The sequence below is a fragment of the Xenopus laevis genome, chromosome 1S (assembly GCF_017654675.1).
Source record: "Xenopus laevis strain J_2021 chromosome 1S, Xenopus_laevis_v10.1, whole genome shotgun sequence".
NCBI lineage: Eukaryota > Metazoa > Chordata > Amphibia > Anura > Pipidae > Xenopus > Xenopus laevis.
This window is the reverse complement of record NC_054372.1, coordinates 40,106,642-40,126,423: the sequence shown is the minus strand read 5'-3', so window position 1 is coordinate 40,126,423 and position 19,782 is coordinate 40,106,642. Positions and strand designations below refer to the sequence as shown.

The 19,782-nt window shown below is 36.7% G+C and overlaps 1 protein-coding gene across 1 annotated transcript in view; it reads left to right on the top strand.

Annotated features, from left to right (window-relative positions):
• tll1.S (tolloid like 1 S homeolog) overlaps positions 1–19,028 on the top strand; it is a gene marked incomplete at its 5' end in the record, with an annotated part of 45,162 nt that extends 26,134 nt beyond the window's left edge. The window contains 8 exon segments of the mRNA NM_001090425.1: positions 524–649; positions 2,019–2,179; positions 4,839–5,019; positions 10,052–10,177; positions 10,350–10,477; positions 13,227–13,440; positions 16,610–16,860; positions 17,105–19,028. Coding sequence (NP_001083894.1) covers positions 524–649; positions 2,019–2,179; positions 4,839–5,019; positions 10,052–10,177; positions 10,350–10,477; positions 13,227–13,440; positions 16,610–16,860; positions 17,105–17,236 — 1,319 coding nt within the window.
• Between the last annotated feature and the right edge of the window lie 754 nt (positions 19,029–19,782).

Genomic DNA, 19,782 nt, shown 5'->3' with positions numbered 1-19,782 from the left:
TCTTTCAGTCTGATCTTTTTTTTGCACTTCATTTTAATGCAAAACATTATAGTCATCAGCATGTGTGAAAATGTTTACCTGTCTTGTATACAAGCACTGTATAAAAACAAATCTTTCTAGGTGTTATTTTTCCTCTCAAGATAAATCGTGTCATGCAGTGATTAATATATTTTTCTGTTCGTGTGGGTGGTAGACTATATCTTATCTTGCAAGGAAAACGTGTTATAATGATAAAAAATAACATTGGATTTACAGATTCTGTTCTAAAATATGCCATTAGAACAATGCACATCTAAAACTGTTGTTGTCAAAGTATCCTTCATATGACCCTGAATTGGATTTCATACGGTTGGTCAATATTAATGTTCCTTTTCACATAATCCACAGACATAACATTGGCATTTGTTCTCTCTTGAATCCATATTTCTTTAATCTCCATGTGCTCTAAATCAGCTGGGCACAAATCTGGGGAAAGAAATGAAACCTTTGTGTTTTTACCTCTAATATATTTGGTCCCTTACAGAGGAAGATGAATGTGCAAGACCAGACAATGGAGGATGTGAGCAGCGTTGTGTAAACACCCTGGGAAGTTATAAGTGCTCTTGTGATCCTGGCTATGAACTTGCACCAGACAAGAAAAGCTGTGAAGGTACATTGGTCTATTACTATAGTTACAAGTATTATTTTTGTTATTTATTATAACTGGATACAGGTAATTAAACATGTCCAACATTAAATTAACTTTACCATTATCAAAACCTCCTGGCAAGCCGCGCATATTCATAAATCTTCATACAAAAAGTGTTCTTAGAGTGCAATTTATATTGGCAATTTAATAAAATATACACAGCAGGCCCCATGTGTCAATTTGTTGATAATGTTTTTTAGGCAGTATTTTTTCTTGTGGGAAGAAAAGTAATTACTAGAATCTGATGGGCTGTGCTTGCTCATTCTGGGCCTCAGAGTAAACAAGTTGATCTATATGACCGTGGCCTTGCAGCACAGTTTGTACTATTAGTGGATAATTCTGGTTTTAAAGGCCAACTTTTTGGGAACCAGATGTTATTAAAAACTACTTGCATATCGTACCAGTCGTTTTGTTTTTAATTGCATCATGTGATCATAAAGGGTTGCTCTCCTTATGCTGAATCATAGCATTGTCGACATATGAATTATTTCTACCCTACAATTCTGGATAGCACAAAGAAACTCACTGAACATTTTCTTTGCCAACTGCTACAATAAAGAAACAACATTTACATTTTACTCCAAAATGTGGGCAGTGGTCCTAGGTGGGAATACATGAGAATTTCAGAGATGGGCATCTACCAACCAACTTTCACTCAATCATTTTCAGAACTGAATAATTATCAATTTCTGGATCTCACTGCAAACAACCAAAGGAAACCAATTTCAAGGAGTTTCCAGTTAAATGGCAATGCCGTCTATTTGACTGGTCTTATATTTTTAGCTGTCATGAAAAATCAATCTGCATATATGTCTTGATTTAAAAGTTGAAGCGCTTTCATGCTATAGCTAAGCTTAAATTATGTTGAAAGTCATTATAAAACAGCGTTATCCACTTAAACTAGAAAATAGAAGTATAATGTACTCAAGGTGTAGTGCAGATGATTTTTAAAATTGCACTTTGTAATTTTGGATTCATAAGGACATTTTAGATGGCATAACATAAAAAGGATAGCATAAAGCCCAATATGTTCATAAAAGAACATAAAAGAACATAGAAAACTGTTTTGAACCTAAAAGTAAAGTGCACCCATTTTTGCCAAAATTAAAAAGAGTAAGCTCTATCCTTTGCAGTTCTTTTGGGCAAGAAAAGAAAAGAACTTGCCCAGCAGCACACAGGCAAATGGGTAACCAAATATATATATATATGTATATAGAAATACTGATCAGTGATACAATAGGTTTCTCATCCTCAAAAGCAATCTAATGGATTTCACTCGCACCTTTATTGTATCTTCCGTCACCTTTTTTCTTTCTTTATGTGTTTGTAGCTGCTTGTGGAGGTCTTTTAACGAAACTCAATGGAACAATTACTACACCAGCCTGGCCAAAAGAATACCCTCCAAACAAAAACTGTGTGTGGCAGGTTGTGGCTCCCTCTCAGTACAGAATCTCTATGAAATTTGATTATTTTGAGTTAGAAGGCAATGAGGTAAGTGAGCTTATTCTTACTGCAAAATTTTGCTATCATCAAAAAAGTTTCTGTATATACAGTATTTATAAAAAAAACAAAAAACAGAACATGGAAATGGAAGTTAAGTGTGAAGTAGCTAAATGACTAGTGAGTCATATTAAGGTGATTTCCAATTATGCAGTATGTGTCAGTAAGAAAAGAGGTTTGACAATTAGTACTTTGATGTGAGAGTTTTCATAGCATTAGCATTGGCAAAAAAAAATTAATTGACTCAAGAACACTGACAAGGATAGATGAACACAGGAACACATAGTAAAGAATTAAATCTGCAGACTCTACTGGGGTCTTGAGCTTCAACATACTGGAATCTGTGGAAGGACTGCCATTTGGAAACTGCCAATGTACAAATATGCAGAGTGATGTGTAAGGAGCCAGAATATATACTCCAGGCAATTAAAAAAATAATATGTTCTAAGTCATCTTCCACCCTTTTTAGGGATTTTTAAAGGCATAGGCCACAATTTTGTCATCATCATTAGGTCCAAAGATTCTCTTTAAGGCTATAACGACACCAATATGAGGCGATTTTCAAAACTATCTGCACTGTCCCAAGTATATCTCCTCATGATGTTCCCTTATTTCAGTATAATTATTCCCCTATCTATCCCATTGCTAATTCAATACATACGTTTCATAGACACCAGGAAAAGCTCAAATGCCTCCCATGGCCTCTCCAACCCCTAGATTAGAACATTGCTGGGCCTTAATAAAATGTTAATCTGATGTGGACTGTGAACTAGTTTTATATCTCCTTCTTCCCTCAAATAACTGTGAATAGTCCAGTATCTACAACACATAATTCAGAATTCCAAAAAGAACTGAAAGTGTTGCAAAACAACTATTAGATTTTTCCATTATTTTCTCCACCCCAACCTATATTGATAAAAAGAAATTGAAGTTGCTTACTTGAAGGGACATAAACCTACCTTTTTACCTATGATCTTTATCTTCCTTCCTGTGTCACTTCTTTTGCTTGTTGCTAATGCTGTTGTGTAACACTTTCTAACTCATTATATGATCTGAAGTCTTTCTGCAGACGTTGGTGCATTGAATATAATTCCTTAAGTGCCCTTCCCTAAGAGCCCCTATAATGCTGGCATGTTATACTATTAGTCTTCACAGTGCATTATACTGTAGACTTGGACTCAATATCACAGCAAGGTTTTATTTATGAGTACATTTGGGCACCACCTTGTTTAAGTATTATTGAAAGGTTTTGTTCACACAGCATTGCTAACTTACAGAGATTTAAGAAATAATTTTATGGAAGCCACAGGAAGGCAAAAAGTAAAGCCAGAAACAATATTTTACTAAAGTTTCCTTTTGAATCCCCTTTTTGAGCTTCCAATCCGCAGTACTTTGCTCAGCTGTGATTTATGGACTTTGAATTAATAACACACACCAGGCCTTGAATGAACTTTCTCATTGATCTGAACAAAGCAGAACTCTGGACTGAACATTCTAGGACAATTCACCGTTAAAAACCGTGAAACATGCCTCCTTTTTGACATGAGCAGTTGGTTTTATATAGAAAAGGTACAGAAGCACCATCTGAATTTCCAAAGGCTCACATATAAGGCAACTCATCCTTCACCTTGTTTCACTGTGAACTGATTCTGGGACTTGAAGGCCCTCTACTTTCTAGATAATATGTGTAGCAAATTCTCTGGAAACCAGTGTTACTTCAAGTACAAGAATCCCTCACTTCACAGTTGAACAAGGTGTGTGTGGGGGGTGCATTACATTATGAGCCATAGGGGGTGGAAAAAATGACCCCCAAAAGCACAGAGATACAATGTCATGGTTTCATTTCAACTTATAGAATCAGGTATATCTGTGTATTTTATTTATTTTTAAAAGTTCAGATAGTATTTATTTACCTTTTTCTACATAAGCCCAGCTGAATAAGTTCATTTCAAAAAGGAGGGTATATTTTCCCTTTAAAGGTGGCCATACACAGGCAGATAAAGCTGCCGATATCGGTCGTTTGGACCGATTTGACAGCTTATCTGCCCGTGTATGGGGGCTTCCGACGGGTCTTCCCGATCGATATCTGGCCACGATATCGATCGGGAAGGTTGGATTTTTACCCGACCGACCCGTCGGAGCCGCTCGGCGCATCATAATTCGATCGTTCGGCCATACGGCCGAACGTTCGAATTACCCCCGATATAGCCACGCAGTTTAGTGGCATATCGGGGAAAGATCCGCTCGTTTGGCGATGTCGCCAAACGAGCGGATCTTGGAGTCTATGGCCAGCTTAAGAAGCGTTGTAAATACCATTATATTTTTATTTAAAATAAATCAACATGAAAGAAGCATATAATTTACCTTTTAGCAAGTCACACGTTATTCATCCTTTAAGGAGTGCTGGCAACTGTGTACAGAAATATCTACAAAAGCTTTCGGTAAATTACCATTGTATGAACAGTTATCTATAATATAACACATTTTTATGGAATTGCATGCAGGGATTTTCTTACCCTTAAGCATGATATTTGTATCAATTCTCATTAAATGCTTAGGAGGAAATGTACATTATGTTGATTTAGAGTTAAGGTTGTGGTGTCTCTACTGTAGCATTTCATTTTGAACAAGATTTGCGTTTGCTTTATAGGTGTGCAAGTATGACTATGTTGAGGTTCGGAGTGGCCTCTCCTCTGATTCCAAGCTACATGGGAAATTTTGTGGGACAGAGGTGCCTGAAGTGATAACATCTCAGTTCAACAACATGAGGATTGAATTTAAGTCTGACAACACGGTATCTAAAAAGGGCTTTCGGGCACACTTCTTTTCAGGTATTAGAGTGCTAACAACATCTTTTCCCTTCAACTGTACCTCCCAATATGTTTGATCCATACAATGCTCTCAAACATAGTCATGTAGGTGCCTGGTTCAGATGTATGTGTCACTGAGTTGAGGAAAAAACACCTATGCAAATTAGTAAGGTCTAACATGGTCCCCCAAAGCTACTGCTAAACTACACATGTAGCAAACCTTTTTTGTTATAGACTCACTCAACATACACACATGCACCACAGCACAACATACCACAGAATTAATGCAAAATTAATGCAATGGATGAATGATTTAAAATAAAGTGATGTGTTGAGACTTGGTGAGCCTTCTGAGATGAAGTCCAGGTAAAGTTTGCTTTATCAGAACAGCTCTGAACTCCAAAACTATGCTTAGGCAGGTGATAGACTTTATGGTCAGCAACAGATGGAAACTGCATTACATATATTTGACACGCAAAATGCAAAAAATGTAACATGCCTTTTATAGTTAGATCTTCAGGGCAAAATAAGGATCCCTCTCTGAGCTACTTATAAATATCCTTGGGCAAAGATATGACTCTGAAACACATGGACATTGTAGGTAATGGTAGATTTTCTATAGCTCTGGGACATTGCATGATTTTGAACTATTTTACTTGTCCCACACTGTATATGATCTTGCTGTAAGGTATATTTAATTAATTGCCATCTCCAGGTTTTCTCCAATGTACCTTAAATCTAGTAAAGCGACGGGGGTTATCTGATGTCAGGTATAATATTTATTCCAGTTCTTGTAACCTATAGTAGCTAATCAGTAAGTAGCACTTTATGTGCATGTTTTCGCTATTGTTCTAATTAAGAAAGTGTTACCTAATTTGATCAATAACGTAATGGCAATTGGGTCACCAAATGAGGGCCATGGTTGATCCTCTTGTGCTTACTCATCACTGAGTTGGCAGCTTGTTGGCTTGTGTATTGGCCACAAACAGCTCCCTAACCAATATCCAGGCTTGGATCGATTTGATTGATTAAATAATCCAAAATCAGGCAGCGTATGCAGTCCCATTTGGTCATCACCAAACCAATGGATGTAGACATTTATGAACAGATTAACAGTCATCAGATTGCTACAGGCTACTGTACTGAAGCAAAGATGTTGCTTCTGAGTTGCAAAAAAGTTGCATAGGTTACTTTTTAAACAGTTTGTAAGACATTACCGTATATATGGGTATATATATTATATATATTTATATACTGTACATAGTTATGTTTCCTTTTTTATCTTTCTTTGTCTACAAAAGAAAATTAAATATTTATAGATGTGATCGCAAAATTACTACAAGCAAAAAAAGCCATAACAACTCATCTATTTTTATTTTGCTTAAATAAACTCAATTTGGACAATTACCATCCACAATACAATTTGCACAATTATGGATTGAATCCCATCTTTGGTCTGGAAGTTGCCCTATCTCTTCCTCCTCTTCCTTATTAGGGAAGGCAGAGTAAAACATATCTCAATAAATTAAGAGAGTTTATAAATGAACCCAGCTTATGTAAAGCAGAAGAGTCTGAATCCGCATGTTTATCTTTGCTGCTGTGTTGGTGCATTTTTGTTCACAGACAAGAAAGCTGCCTGCAAAGAGAAATTTTTTATTTTTGAATCTTGCAAAGACTCGGTTAAAGGTGTCCCAACCGGTCGTGTACGTATTACTGAAAGACTTGTAGTCTCTAAAAGCCTCAGAGGTATGACCATCTGTTGTACTCTAACCTGCGGTGGGGAAAGGATCCTTTCTTTAGCTAGAAGTCTCCACTCCAACCTTGAACCTGCTATTAACGCTTCTTTGCGAAGAAAATGCTTTATATATTACTTTTACTTACATTGCAGAACATATGTTTCTGACATGAGCAGAGATACCAAACTTGTCGCCCTTCAGCTACTGGGAAATGGAGCTTCCAATGTCCATTTTCAGCCTTTGTGGAGTAGATGGTGGTAGAAGGGCAAAAGGTTTGACATCACTGATGATGGCTGTGTCGTTAATTGCTTTACACAATTTTCTAAACTGTTATGCTTCCATGGGGTTGTGTCATAGAATCTAAAGTGGTAATTAACTAGTAAAAGAGATGCAACAGCAGAGACCTTCTGTCACCCAAGATGCATTCTCATCTTCAAGGGAATATTTATAGAAGGATGAAAACAGAGAAAAGCGCATTAAAATGTCCATGTTTGGAACTGTGGTGAGTACACTTTCATTGAAATAAATGTGCACCTTAGGGGGTTATTTACTAAGCTCCGAATACCTGAAATTCCCCGAAATCTGAAAAATTCTAGATTTTTTGTGTTATTATAGGCTTTAAAAAAAATCATGAATTTTTTGGAATTTATTAAACCCGGAGGGCTAAAAAGACCGAATATAAAAACACAGCATCTCAAACCTGTCGAAGTTGCATAAAAGTCAACGGGAACAGTCCCATTGGTTTTTGGTTGTGTCAGGGGTTTCGGGCAATTTCACAATGTTTTTGGAGCTTTTGGGTGAAACCCCCTGAAAAATTCGGAGTTTTCGGGGAAAATTCCCGAAAAAATAGTGAACATCTGAGCTTTTCCCGCAAAGGTTTTTCGGGAAAATGTATAAATAAATAAGTGTTAAAAACCCGAGCGGGCTAGATCGGAGTTTATAGCAACCGATATTGAGATAAATTGGACCTTGAGAAATAATAATACCTGAATAAAACCTAAAAATCATTTACTCTTAAAAAAACAAAACAATATCTTTGATGCATCTCTTAAATTAAGGGAATTTGAAATTGCCATTGCAAGGTTTTGCTTGATATGGCAGGCATTTCTAAAAAGGGATGATACATGGAGTATATTGACTGTTGTATATTCACCAAGGAAATCACTTTCCATAACAGTGAATGGGAGTTGCAGGAAAAGGTACACACAGATCATTTCCATGAAATATGCTCAGAAAAAACATTGACACCTGTGTTTTGAATTAAGAATCTGTGCTGTTATCCTGGCACAGAATAGGAGTTGTTTTTTTTAAACAAGCATGGGATACAATAAATCAAATTTTCATAAAACTATTCTCCGCCTACCGTGACTTTACATTAGTATAACAAAGTTCATTTACCACCTGTGCTGCTTCATGCATTAATGACAATCATTGGTAACTTCCCTTTATTCCTTCATAGTAAATGTTTCATTGGAAGTTTTAGAAAGGTGGGGTTATAGGCTGAAGAGATATTTGTGATCTGCTAGGGGGAAAAAATGAAAAAGCGTAAATCCAAATTTGACTGCTGTGAATGCTTTTTTCGTAGTGAAAAAACAATAAATCATTTCCTCAAATATCCCTATCTGTATTTCCCATATTTACTAGAACGTTTAAAGCTTTTCTCATTCAGTGGGGAAAATGGGAATAGGTGGAGTAGTTCAACCATTGGAAGTTGACCATATGCTCAGCTAGCACATACAAGAAAGAAAAAGAACTGGTTAGATTGTAATGTGATGAAAAGTAAAGCATAAATATGCTGCTCAGTGTTTGTTATCCAGTTTGATATATTAAGTGTCATTTGGCAGAATTGCCCTGGCTGCTGCCTCATTTCGGTTGCTTTTGAATTAAAAACACTTCTGATAGAGGGCTGATTTAATCAGAAGCCGTAAGACAGTGAACTCATTTTTAGATAAATTAAAATACCTGCCTGGCAATATTTGGCTTATTTTGGAAACTGAAGATTAATAATAGCATGGGCATACAGTATATACAACTGATTGACTTTGTAGCAACCCCACTACAGTTACTTTGCTCAATGCTGTAGCAGAACATTGGCTGCTGTGGGGTTTTTATAGATATGTCAGATTGAATCAGGTAGTTGCAAATATTATGAAAACTTTTTTTTTAGATTGTACGCTCTTTTGGGCAGGACCCTGTCTAACTCTTGCATTGGTTATTGGTGGTTTTTGCGTGTTTTCCTGTATTTTTATAATATATCCCCATTTATTGTACAATGCTGTGGAATATGTTTACATTTTAAAAATGCATGTAAATAATACAGTGGAACCCCATTTTACATTTTTTGGAGGACTTGATTAAAATTTAGTAAAATCTGTGAAAATGTTAAATCAAGGAGATGTAACATTGATAATTAACTGTGACACATCCTAGTGGAAGGCAATGAATCTCTCCTTGAATGATCACTGCAAATATTCACCTATTGGGTTATCATTTGGGTGTTACTTATGCCTGGGCAGAACTAATGGAATTTCTAATGGAAAATGGGCTTATTTTGGATTTATTCTTTTTGTAATGCTTATTAATTCTGTTCTTTCTAGGGATGCACCTAATCTAGGATTTGGTTTTGAATTCTGTAGAATCTGTAACATTTTTTGCAGAATTCAGATTTGGACAAATCTTGAGCACCTAGACAAACTGAATCTGGACCCGTAATGTGATGTGACTTTAAGGCATTGACAACTGAAGAAGATTCATTTTTTTATCTTGTCCAGATCTTCATAAGCAAATTAGGGTCAGGATTTAGTTCAATATTTGGCAGACTTTTTTGTGCATTTGTCCAAATCAAAAAATGATGGATTCAGTGCATCCCTAGTTCTTTCTGAGGCAAGAATATAAACATTATATCCATGTGTTAAAACATTAACTTAAATTATTTGTAATGTCTATATTCATTTGGTATTTTGATTTACTATGCAATTCTTGAAATACTAAATCTATTTCTGAACACACCAAGTTACTTGTAACCTTGTCTACAGGTTTGACCAGGGTACTCCATTATTAATTTTACATTTAGTGGATACTTTAAAAATTTCCTAACAAAACATCTGCAAAACATTTCTTTATTTTACGATAAACATTGGGCCTGCAGCAACTGCCCTTCGTATTTATACAAGGTTACAGGTTTCAGTCGTGTGGGCCCTTAAATTACACTAGTATGCTCTGCTTCTCAAACTTCTGTTATATTTGATCCTGTTCTGAAAACCATACCGGACTGAAGTACCAGACCCACAGTAACAAAATCTTTTGCTTGTCTGCAGATAAAGATGAGTGCTCAAAAGACAATGGTGGCTGCCAACATGAATGCATTAACACCATTGGAAGTTATGTTTGTCAATGCCGCAATGGCTTTGTTCTTCATGACAATAAACACGACTGCAAGGAAGGTATGTCTAAAAAATAATTTGATTAAATATTGTAGTTACATTTGCCCCAAGACAGTGCCTTACATTTATTTCATTTGTCACATTCCACAATATAGAAAACATAACCAGTATGCTTGAAGTTGAAATGTTGGTGCTTTATTAGGCTAATGTAATAACTACTGTTTTTGATCAGCTGAGTGTGAACACAGAATTCACAGCTCAAATGGAGTTATCACAAGCCCCAATTGGCCAGACAAGTATCCGAGTCGCAAGGAATGTACTTGGGAGATCAGCGCAACTCCTGGCCACAGAGTAAAACTTGTAAGTAAAAGTCTATCTTGTTCACACTTGCATTTCTACATGCCTGAATATTATATACTGTATAGTCTACTTCAGGGGTCCCCACCCTTTTTTACCCGTGAGCCACATTCTATGTAAAAAGAGTTGGGGAGCAACATAAGCATGAAAAAGTCCCTTGGGTGCCAAATAAGGGATGTGATTGGCTATTTGGTAGCCCCTATGTGGAATGGCAGCCTACAGGAGGCTCTACTTGGCACTATACTTAGTTTTTATGCAATTAAAACTTTCTTCCAAGCCTGGAAATCAAAAATAAGCACCTGCTTTGAGGACACTTGAGAGCAACATCCAAGGGGTTAGTGAGCAACATGTTGCTCAAGAGATACTGGTTGGGGATCACTGTCTATTTAGTAAAGTAAGAATCTGGTTTTAACAACATACAGACATACAGGATATTTAAGAGATATATATATATAATATATATTTTTTATTATGGACATAAGGATATTTTATATAATGTATATCCCTTTGGAACTTTTATATATTCGTACAGCACAGTATGACAATTACAACCTTTATAACTGAGCATTTTTCTAGTTTGTAATAAACTTATGCCTGTTGGGAAAGTGTTGCATCTTGTGTTCTGCCTGCATCCTACACATTCCTTTGAACGAAGGCATCATATATACCAAACGCCTCCTTCTGTAATGCCAACAGCTGCCTTCTGGAATTAGGAAAATATGTGCAGGTGGTTTCTATTTCTTTCCCTATAACAATGGACAAGCAAACACTTGTTTCACACGCAGAAAGGGTTATTAGGGATAATCCAAACTGCCATAAAATGCCTTGCTGGAACAGCTGATGATTAATATTGTTGTGGCAAAGTTGTATCATACTAGCATAGGCACATTATGCCCTCTGGATTTATAAAATAGGAATGTTGAGGGGAATTTAGGCGACAGTGGGGGGAAGGGAAATATGCCAACTCCCTTCATACCTTGAAAAATGTAAGGGTATTCCCTCTCTTCCCACAGCGACTTTCTCTCTCTGTGCAGATTCCACAGGAGGGAGTGTGAAAAGAAAACATGACCTGTGTGTATGTGTTACTGCTGGGAAATTATCACTTGTACAAATAATAGGCATAAGCCCTCCATTAGGTTTAAACTGTGGCTGTCAGTTGTGTTTGAGAATGAGCATGTGCAGTACACTGAGAATTTGGTAGAGTGGTACCAATGAAATATAAGATGTTAGTGTTGCTATGCACAACCCCCCATCTCCATGCCATAGCATCTGTTATTCATTTAACTAAACAAAACCTAACACTTAAAAACACTGACAGTAATTGCCGATCTGATGATAAATGTAATTTCCAATTGCCAAATAATTACGCATCAGATGATAAATGTCATCTCTAACTGCCAAGAGCAAAAATACATATTTTTAAGGTCTGATATTTTAAAAATGCATGTTATCTTAGATTATCTTGGGTGTAGTCTGTAGCCATGGGCAATATGTGTTAAATACTATATGTACAATCAATTAAAATTGTCAAATTTGAGGTGAGTAATTGTGATCATCTGGCTACAGCTTCTTTGATTCTGTTTTGAGACGTTGTTATCCAGATGTCCCTCCACTTACTGCACTGAGATGCTCTATATACCCAGAGTAGTTTTAAAGCTGGCCATACATTAATAGATCCATTTGTTTGGTAAGGTTGCCTAATGAGCGTATATTTAAGTACAAAATTATTGGCTATGAGTAAGTGCCCCAATAGGCACAAAATGCGTTAGGCCACTTATGTCCAAATAAATTACTTTGTACTTTTGATTTACTTTTGTTCTGATTTTGGTAGATCTCACTACACACTTTTATTTTTTAGCTGATAGCATGCACCTTTAGGCTGGGGTAGGCAGTGAGACCCTCCCTTTAACTCTACTCTATGGTTACATTTTTGAATATATTTGGTGTGGTGCTTCTACTCTTTTATTTATGTAAGTATTTTGCACCGCTTACTTTTTCTTTATGTAAATGAGCAGATTTTTCTCTGATCTGGCCACCCATGTGCAGGGCCAAGTCAATCTGATCTGATCCTTTGCCAGGGACTAATTGTCAGATTATAATCTGCTAAATCTGTAGAGGTCAATGCAGCAGGTTTTATCGGTCCATGTATGGCCATCTGAGATCTGGAAGTTCTTCCGATTTGTCTGTCAAAAAGTTTCGATCTTTGTCCAAAGTTAGCATTATAGCACAGACTCCACAAAGTCCACAAAGGCATGGTCAAGTGCATGATGATGTCACAATTTCAGTCCTGTCAAGTGTCAGTTAGTTTGGCAGTCATGCTTTCAGACCCTGCAGAGCTGTAAGAAGGGCGTTTCACATGCCTGGGTACCCAGGGGAATTGTGTGTAGGCCGTTTCAAATTACTGAGACTTTGTCATGGATACAGAGGCATTACTAATCTGATTTATGAGAATTATATGTTTCATATTTCCTATTCATTTCTTCCTACTTTTATCCCAAGTCCAAGAGGAGTCTGTGTGACAGAAAAAACAAACTTTTAAGATGTTTGAACACAAGCAGAGCAATGATATACTTTCTCATTTTTGCAATCTTTTATTTTGAAGGAAAGATAGTGAATCTGTTTTTGGTTGTTGCAGACATGTACCCTATATTTCCTCATCATTTCTGAGATCTGTATTTCACCGTAACCTTGATTTAGCTGCACCCATGTCCTTTATCTGATGAGTAACTATGAAATGTATTTTCTTTTTTAGTCTTTCAGTGAATTTGAGATTGAGCAACACCAGGAATGCGCTTATGACCATTTGGAAGTGTTTGATGGAGAAACAGAGAAGTCGTCAATTTTAGGGCGCCTGTGTGGAAGTAAGGTCCCAGAGCCTCTGGTTGCCACGGGAAATGAAATGTTTATCCGGTTTGTGTCTGATGCATCAGTACAGAGGAAAGGCTTTCAAGCCACCCATTCCACAGGTTTGTAACTGCAGATTGAATCTTACCCCCATCTTTGTTCCCTGTTCCAAAGAACTTCAAGTAATCCTGCCATCAAATCAGATGTTTTGTTCAGCAGGTAAATTACTGCTTTAAACATTATATATTATTTTGAAGAAGAAATAAACCTTAAATTTCTTTCCTGAGGAAAAAAAGACTTGAGTTTCCTGGATTTTATCCTAGTAACATATCCCATGATGTAGGCGTCTTATTGTTTTAAAGTTAGTTTCTGGTGATCACTTGACTGTACTCCCATCTTGCCCAAAACAAAAAAGCAACAATAAATAAGTAGCTTTGTCTTAAGACTGGAATTCTACATATATACCATAATTATTCCCCTTTTTCAAAACACACCAAGAAGTCGCCAATGAGCTGGGGACCATAACAGAGGACTTTGATTATGTTCTTGAGCAGGGAGTGCATTATCCTTTATTTTATGCTTTTCTTTGTGTGGAGGAGCAGCTGTGCAGGATTGGGAGTTGGTGGAGCTACAAGGAGAAAAACGTCATTTAGTTAATAAGTTTGCCTGTTGAGTTTGGGGATTGGGGGCATGTATAATGGCTCGAAGGAATGATACTTAAAGGGCATGTAAAGTCTAAAATAGAATAAGAAAACAGCTAGAAATGCTGTATTTTGTATACTAAATATAAACATGAATTTACTGCACCACAAGCCTAATCAAACAAATAATTTATGCTTTCAAAGTTGGCTACAGGGTGTCACCATCTTGTAACTTTGTTAAACATCTTTGCAAGACTAAGACTGTGCACATGCTCAGTGTGGTCTGGGCTGCTTAAGGATCATCATAAACAAAGCTGCTTGAGTTCTGCATGGCTGGGAAGTAAGGTGGGGGCTCCCCCTGCTGTTCATAAGTATGTTTATTTCCCTGCTCAGCAGTTAGGGACCATCTGACAATTCCTATCCACAGCATTAAATGAAGGGAGAATTCCACTACTTACAGTCCGGTTTGTTATTAAAATGGTACACATTTTTTAATTAAAGTATATTGGAGATAGGTTTCGTTTTCATTAAAGAAAGTAAAAATGGGATTTTATTTTTTTGCCTTTACATGCCCTTTAAGGGACTGGATGGGACCCCTATTTATGTAGTCACTGCATCAAGGGCAAACCTGACTCTGTCACGGTAATTTTTTAATTAAAGTCCCCTATAAATAAAGGTATGGGACCTATTATCCAGAATGCTTGGGACAATGTGGTTTTCTAGATAATGGATCTTTCCGTAATTTGGATCTCCATACCTTAAGGCTACTAGAGAATCATGTAAACATTAAATAATCCCAAATAGCCTGGTTTTGCTAAGAATTAATTATATTTTAGTTTGGATCAAGTAAAAGGTGCTGTTTTATTATTACAGAGAAAAGGGAAATGTGTATATAAGCTCATTCTGTTATAATGATAGATGAATAATAGCAAAGAGCAACATCTAGTGGTGAAAGCAGTATTTTCAAGTTTAGAAACTATTGAGCATCAGTCATTCATAATATATTTTACTTGATTCTCTACTTGTTATTTCAACTTGAAATTTAATTTTTTCTGTTTATTTTTATGCCTTATCTGTTATGTGAATGAATTCCTAAAAGAATTTGAACATTTTTCATGTTACTGGACAATTAAAACATGTTGCTTTCTTAACAGAACTAAGTATTCCCTTTGTTTTGAAAACAAGCCTTTTCTAGTCTTAGGGACAAATTCATCAAGGGTCGAATATCGAGGGTTAATTAACCCTCGATATTCGACTGGGGAATGAAAATCCTTCGACTTCGAATATCGAAGTCGAAGGATTTTGCGCAAATACTTCGATCGAACGATCGAAGGAATAATCATTCGATCGAACGATTAAATCCTTCGAATCGAACGATTCGAAGGATTTTAATCCAACGATCGAAGGATTATCCTTCGACCAAAAAAACTTAGCCAAGCCTATGGGGACCCATTGGGTTCGGTAGCTTTTAGGTGGCGAACTAGGGGGTCGAAGTTTTTTCTTAAAGAGACAGTACATCGACTATCGAATGGTCGAATAGTCGAACGATTTTTAGTTCGAATCCTTCGTTTCGAAGTCGTAGTCGAAGGTCGAAGTAGCCCATTCGATGGTCAAAGTAGCCAAAAAAACACTTCAAAATTCGAAGATTTTTTCTTCTATTCCTTCACTCGAAGTTAATGAATTGGCCCCTTAATTACTACATTCAATTAATACAAGCAGCATGGTCTTTAATCCACCTAGAAAAAAGCTCAAATCATTCAATAATTCATCTTCTTAATCTCATCATTTTATATGAATTTCTAATGAAATGTCTTTTATACAATTTCAAGTGAAGTAGTGAAATCAATAAATCGACTGTTATATGATTTACACTTCGCCATTATTGGAAATGCAATAATGCCAAAATGCCACACCAGCATTTCCAAACTTGCCTTCAAGCCTGGAATTCAAAAACAAGCACCTGCTTTGTGGTCACTGGGAGCAACATCCAAGGGGTTGGGGAGGAACGTGTTGCTCATGAGCCACTGGTTGGGGATCACTGGTATAGAGGAACACTGTAATGAAGTAGTTAAGAGTGCAATTGATTTTCCAGAGAGACTCCAGCATACTACAATAACTGACAGATAAACAGTGAGAAGAAAGGCAAAAAAAAACTATTTTCACCAGTTTCTGAAGATGTCGGAGTTATGATGTACGCTGACTTGCAATGGGTAGATTTGCACTGCAACTGTTACCCATACCAGTAAATCAGTAGTTAGCTTGTGTCTTTCAACTGCTAATGCAACATTGAAGCAAATGTTTAATACCTGTGAGTCACTGCACTGGTGCTAATTATCCCAGCCTTGGCAGATGGGTTGCATGCAAATCGACTTAAAAATCGACTTAAAAATCGACTAAAAAGAAGTAATATAAAGGTGCTTGCTCCCTAGTAAAAAGCCCAAAATAAATGAAATACCAATGGTCATATAAGTAATATATACTGTATATGTTTCAATGTAGCTATATGCCCTTTAGAATACACATTTCCTTTAAAATAAGGAGAAGTGAAAGTTCTAATAGGGTATTGTGTTACTAGTTAATATATAAAGCATATTGAATTTCTTAAAGCTCATCTACAGTATAATGACTGCATGTGTTCTGTGTGTCCCAGAGTGTGGTGGCAGGCTGAAAGCAGAAGCAAAGCCAAGAGATCTGTTCTCCCACGCCCAGTTTGGTGACAACAATTACCCAGTGCAAGCGGATTGCGAGTGGATATTAGTGACGGAGAGGGGTTTGCGCATTGAGCTCAACTTTCAGACATTTGAAGTGGAGGAAGAAGCTGACTGTGGCTATGACTTTATGGAGCTGTTTGATGGGCACGATGCCTCAGCCATGAGACTTGGGCGTTTTTGTGGATCAGGGGTAAGTAAGGCTGTCAGACTTTATTAATACACTTGCACACTTTCTTTAGGAAAGGTAATACCTGTTGTAAGATTTGAGGATATATATTAAGCCCCAGAGGATTTCCATGATCATATGTATGCTTTTATACAGGTCTCGGAACTGGTGACATCACTGAGCACTGTTTATAAGAATATCATTGACAAAAATATTAATGGGTCTTGTGTTTTTTTTTTAAATGTAAATCTGTTCTCTTTTGTTCTAGCCTCCTGAAGAAATCGTATCAACCGGCGACGCAGTATTAATTCACTTTCACACCGATGACACAATCAGCAAGAAAGGATTTCATATACGCTACAGAAGTGTGAAATATCAAGACATTCTACATACCAAATAGCACCAGAGTCCTCTGTTGCTCGAAAAAAAAAAATGGCTCCACAAAGTGAAAGGACGGGAAGTATTTTTTTACTAACGTTATTAGTACAAACGTTTTATATCGAAGATATAAATGGAAGTGTCATAAAAAAACCAGGAACAGCACTGATCCAAAATGGGAAGTTTTACCCCTCCACTACAGTAGATCTAGATTTGACTTTTTTTGGTTACATTTGCAAATAAAGGGCACTGCATGCTTGTACGGAGACAACGGGCTTTCATACCCAAATTGATGTTTCTCAGCAATGTCTGGAGAAACAGTTTTTCCACTTTCATGGAAAGTCAAGCAAAGACAGCATTACCTTCTGATTGTTTGGGAAAATCGAACAAAAAGACACGATGAAAAATTCCTGCAGGTCACAAAACTCATCTGTTCTCCAAACTCCCTAGACTTGGCCTTTTGTGCTTTGCAGTTAGCATATCATGCAAGTAAAGCTGTACACGGAATGCAAAACCAGGAGATTTTCAGAAACTCTACTACTTCCATTAACCAAAAAATACTTAGAACGTTATAATGGCTTTGTTTCCATACAGATACTGGCTTTATGTTGCAGAAACAGCTAATTCCATTTGCTTTAGACAGTCATTTGTAAGAATGTAACACTAATTTTGTCCATTCCATTCATAGCGTGAATGCTGTTTAAGACAGGGATTTCTTCAATTTATACTGTAGGTATAATGTCATACGTCTGAACTTGCTGTTATTTTGCACAACATATTATCAGGGACATGTTGGCATTTCTGATTCCTGATACTTTGGGGGACCAAGTAGCAAATATGATCAACTGAACCCTACCTTAACACAAAAGAAGAAATTGCTGCAATGGTTTCATCATTCGGTATCATTACTTACAATGGCCGCTATATTGCCAAATGTGTTGTTACTCTAAATGGAAACCAACGAAATACAGACCATCCCAGTATTGTGGTGTAAATCTAAAAATGCCTGTGTGTAGCAAGGTATCCTTAGCTATTGGACCTTAAGCTGACATTGCAAGAAATCTCCAATGGTGCTATTCCTTAAGCGTTGAAAAAGAAGACGATCAAAACTGACCAAGAACAATAACTTACAACAGATGAATGTTTTGCCACATCCAGCTGCATCCGAATTCCTTCACATATAGGAGAAGAGATGATTGCAATTGCAGCAATATGTCCTGTGGAGCAACTATTGCCTTAGACTCATTGCAGATCATAACATAAAACCTCTTGCGGATACATCTGGAATTTGACACCTCTTTTTTTTGGCAGCTTTCAAACCATTCCTGTATGTTAAAGAAGTAGTTACCCCTTGCTAAAGCAGCTTCTGTGTATATAATGAATTGCTTTCTATGTAGGAATATTTTATGTTATTTTGGAATAGTTCTATATCATGTGCTTTAGGACTTCTGCGGCTTTGATCATGATGTATATGCAAAATATTGGTCTGTATGATTGTACATGTTCTGGACGCGTGAGGTTCCTTGTGCGGTTGACCTGTTACTTTAACGTGCCAAAATCCCTAAAAATCCTGTTTTTTTTTGGTGGTTTTTTTGACAGTAGCAACTTTAATTAAAGTTGTCTATCGCATAATAAAATAGATTATTTAAAATTACTGGGGATCACGTTGAAATGAGAAATGTTTTATTAGGTAGAAGTATTCTTTGGACATTATTTGATGTTGGTTGCTGACTTCATTGGCATCAGACATCTGTTGTTTCACCACAAACATTCACTGGCACTAATAAATCGTTTTTTTGTTTTTTTAATTAAAATACCTTTTCTGTTGTATCTGCAATTTACAATTCCATTTTGTGGATCGTGTTAGTCGAATCCTTTCATAAGACATTGCAATGCAAAATTTTTCAGAATCAGTTTGACCTTATGGGGCATATTTATCAGCGGGTCGAATATCGAATTGAAAATACTGCGAAATTCGAATTCAAAAAGACCAACCGAAGTGAAGTCAAAGGTTTTTTTTTGGGTCGAAGAGGTCAGTATTAGGCCGTATTCGAATCGTACAATAGAAGGAATAGCGCATTCAAAAAAACTTAGATTTCTCAAAGTCCATCAATTGACTCCGAATAGGTTCTAGGAGGTCCCCATAGGCTAAAACCGCACTTCGGCAGGTTTTAGATTGCGAAAGGTCAAAGTCAAAGTTTTAAAGAGACAGTACATGATAAATTTCGATATTCAAAGTTTTTTTCAAATCCAAATCGAATTTGGACTATTCCCTAGTCGAAGTACACAAAAAATAGCTCGAAATTTAAAGTTTTTCACTTCGAAAATTCACCTCGACCTTTGATATATCTGCCCCTATGTGTTGGGGGGGTTTACATCTGCATTTAAGGGTCATGAATTCTACTGCATCCAGAGTTATGATAATGTGGTGATCTCACCAAAATATGGTCAGCCCATAAGATATTATTTTGGATACTAACCATATCCTTGAGTTACTTTCCTTTGACTACAGTGGGAAGCTGTTGTCCACATTTCCTGCTATTTTGTTGCTGAATGCTAGTAATGCAA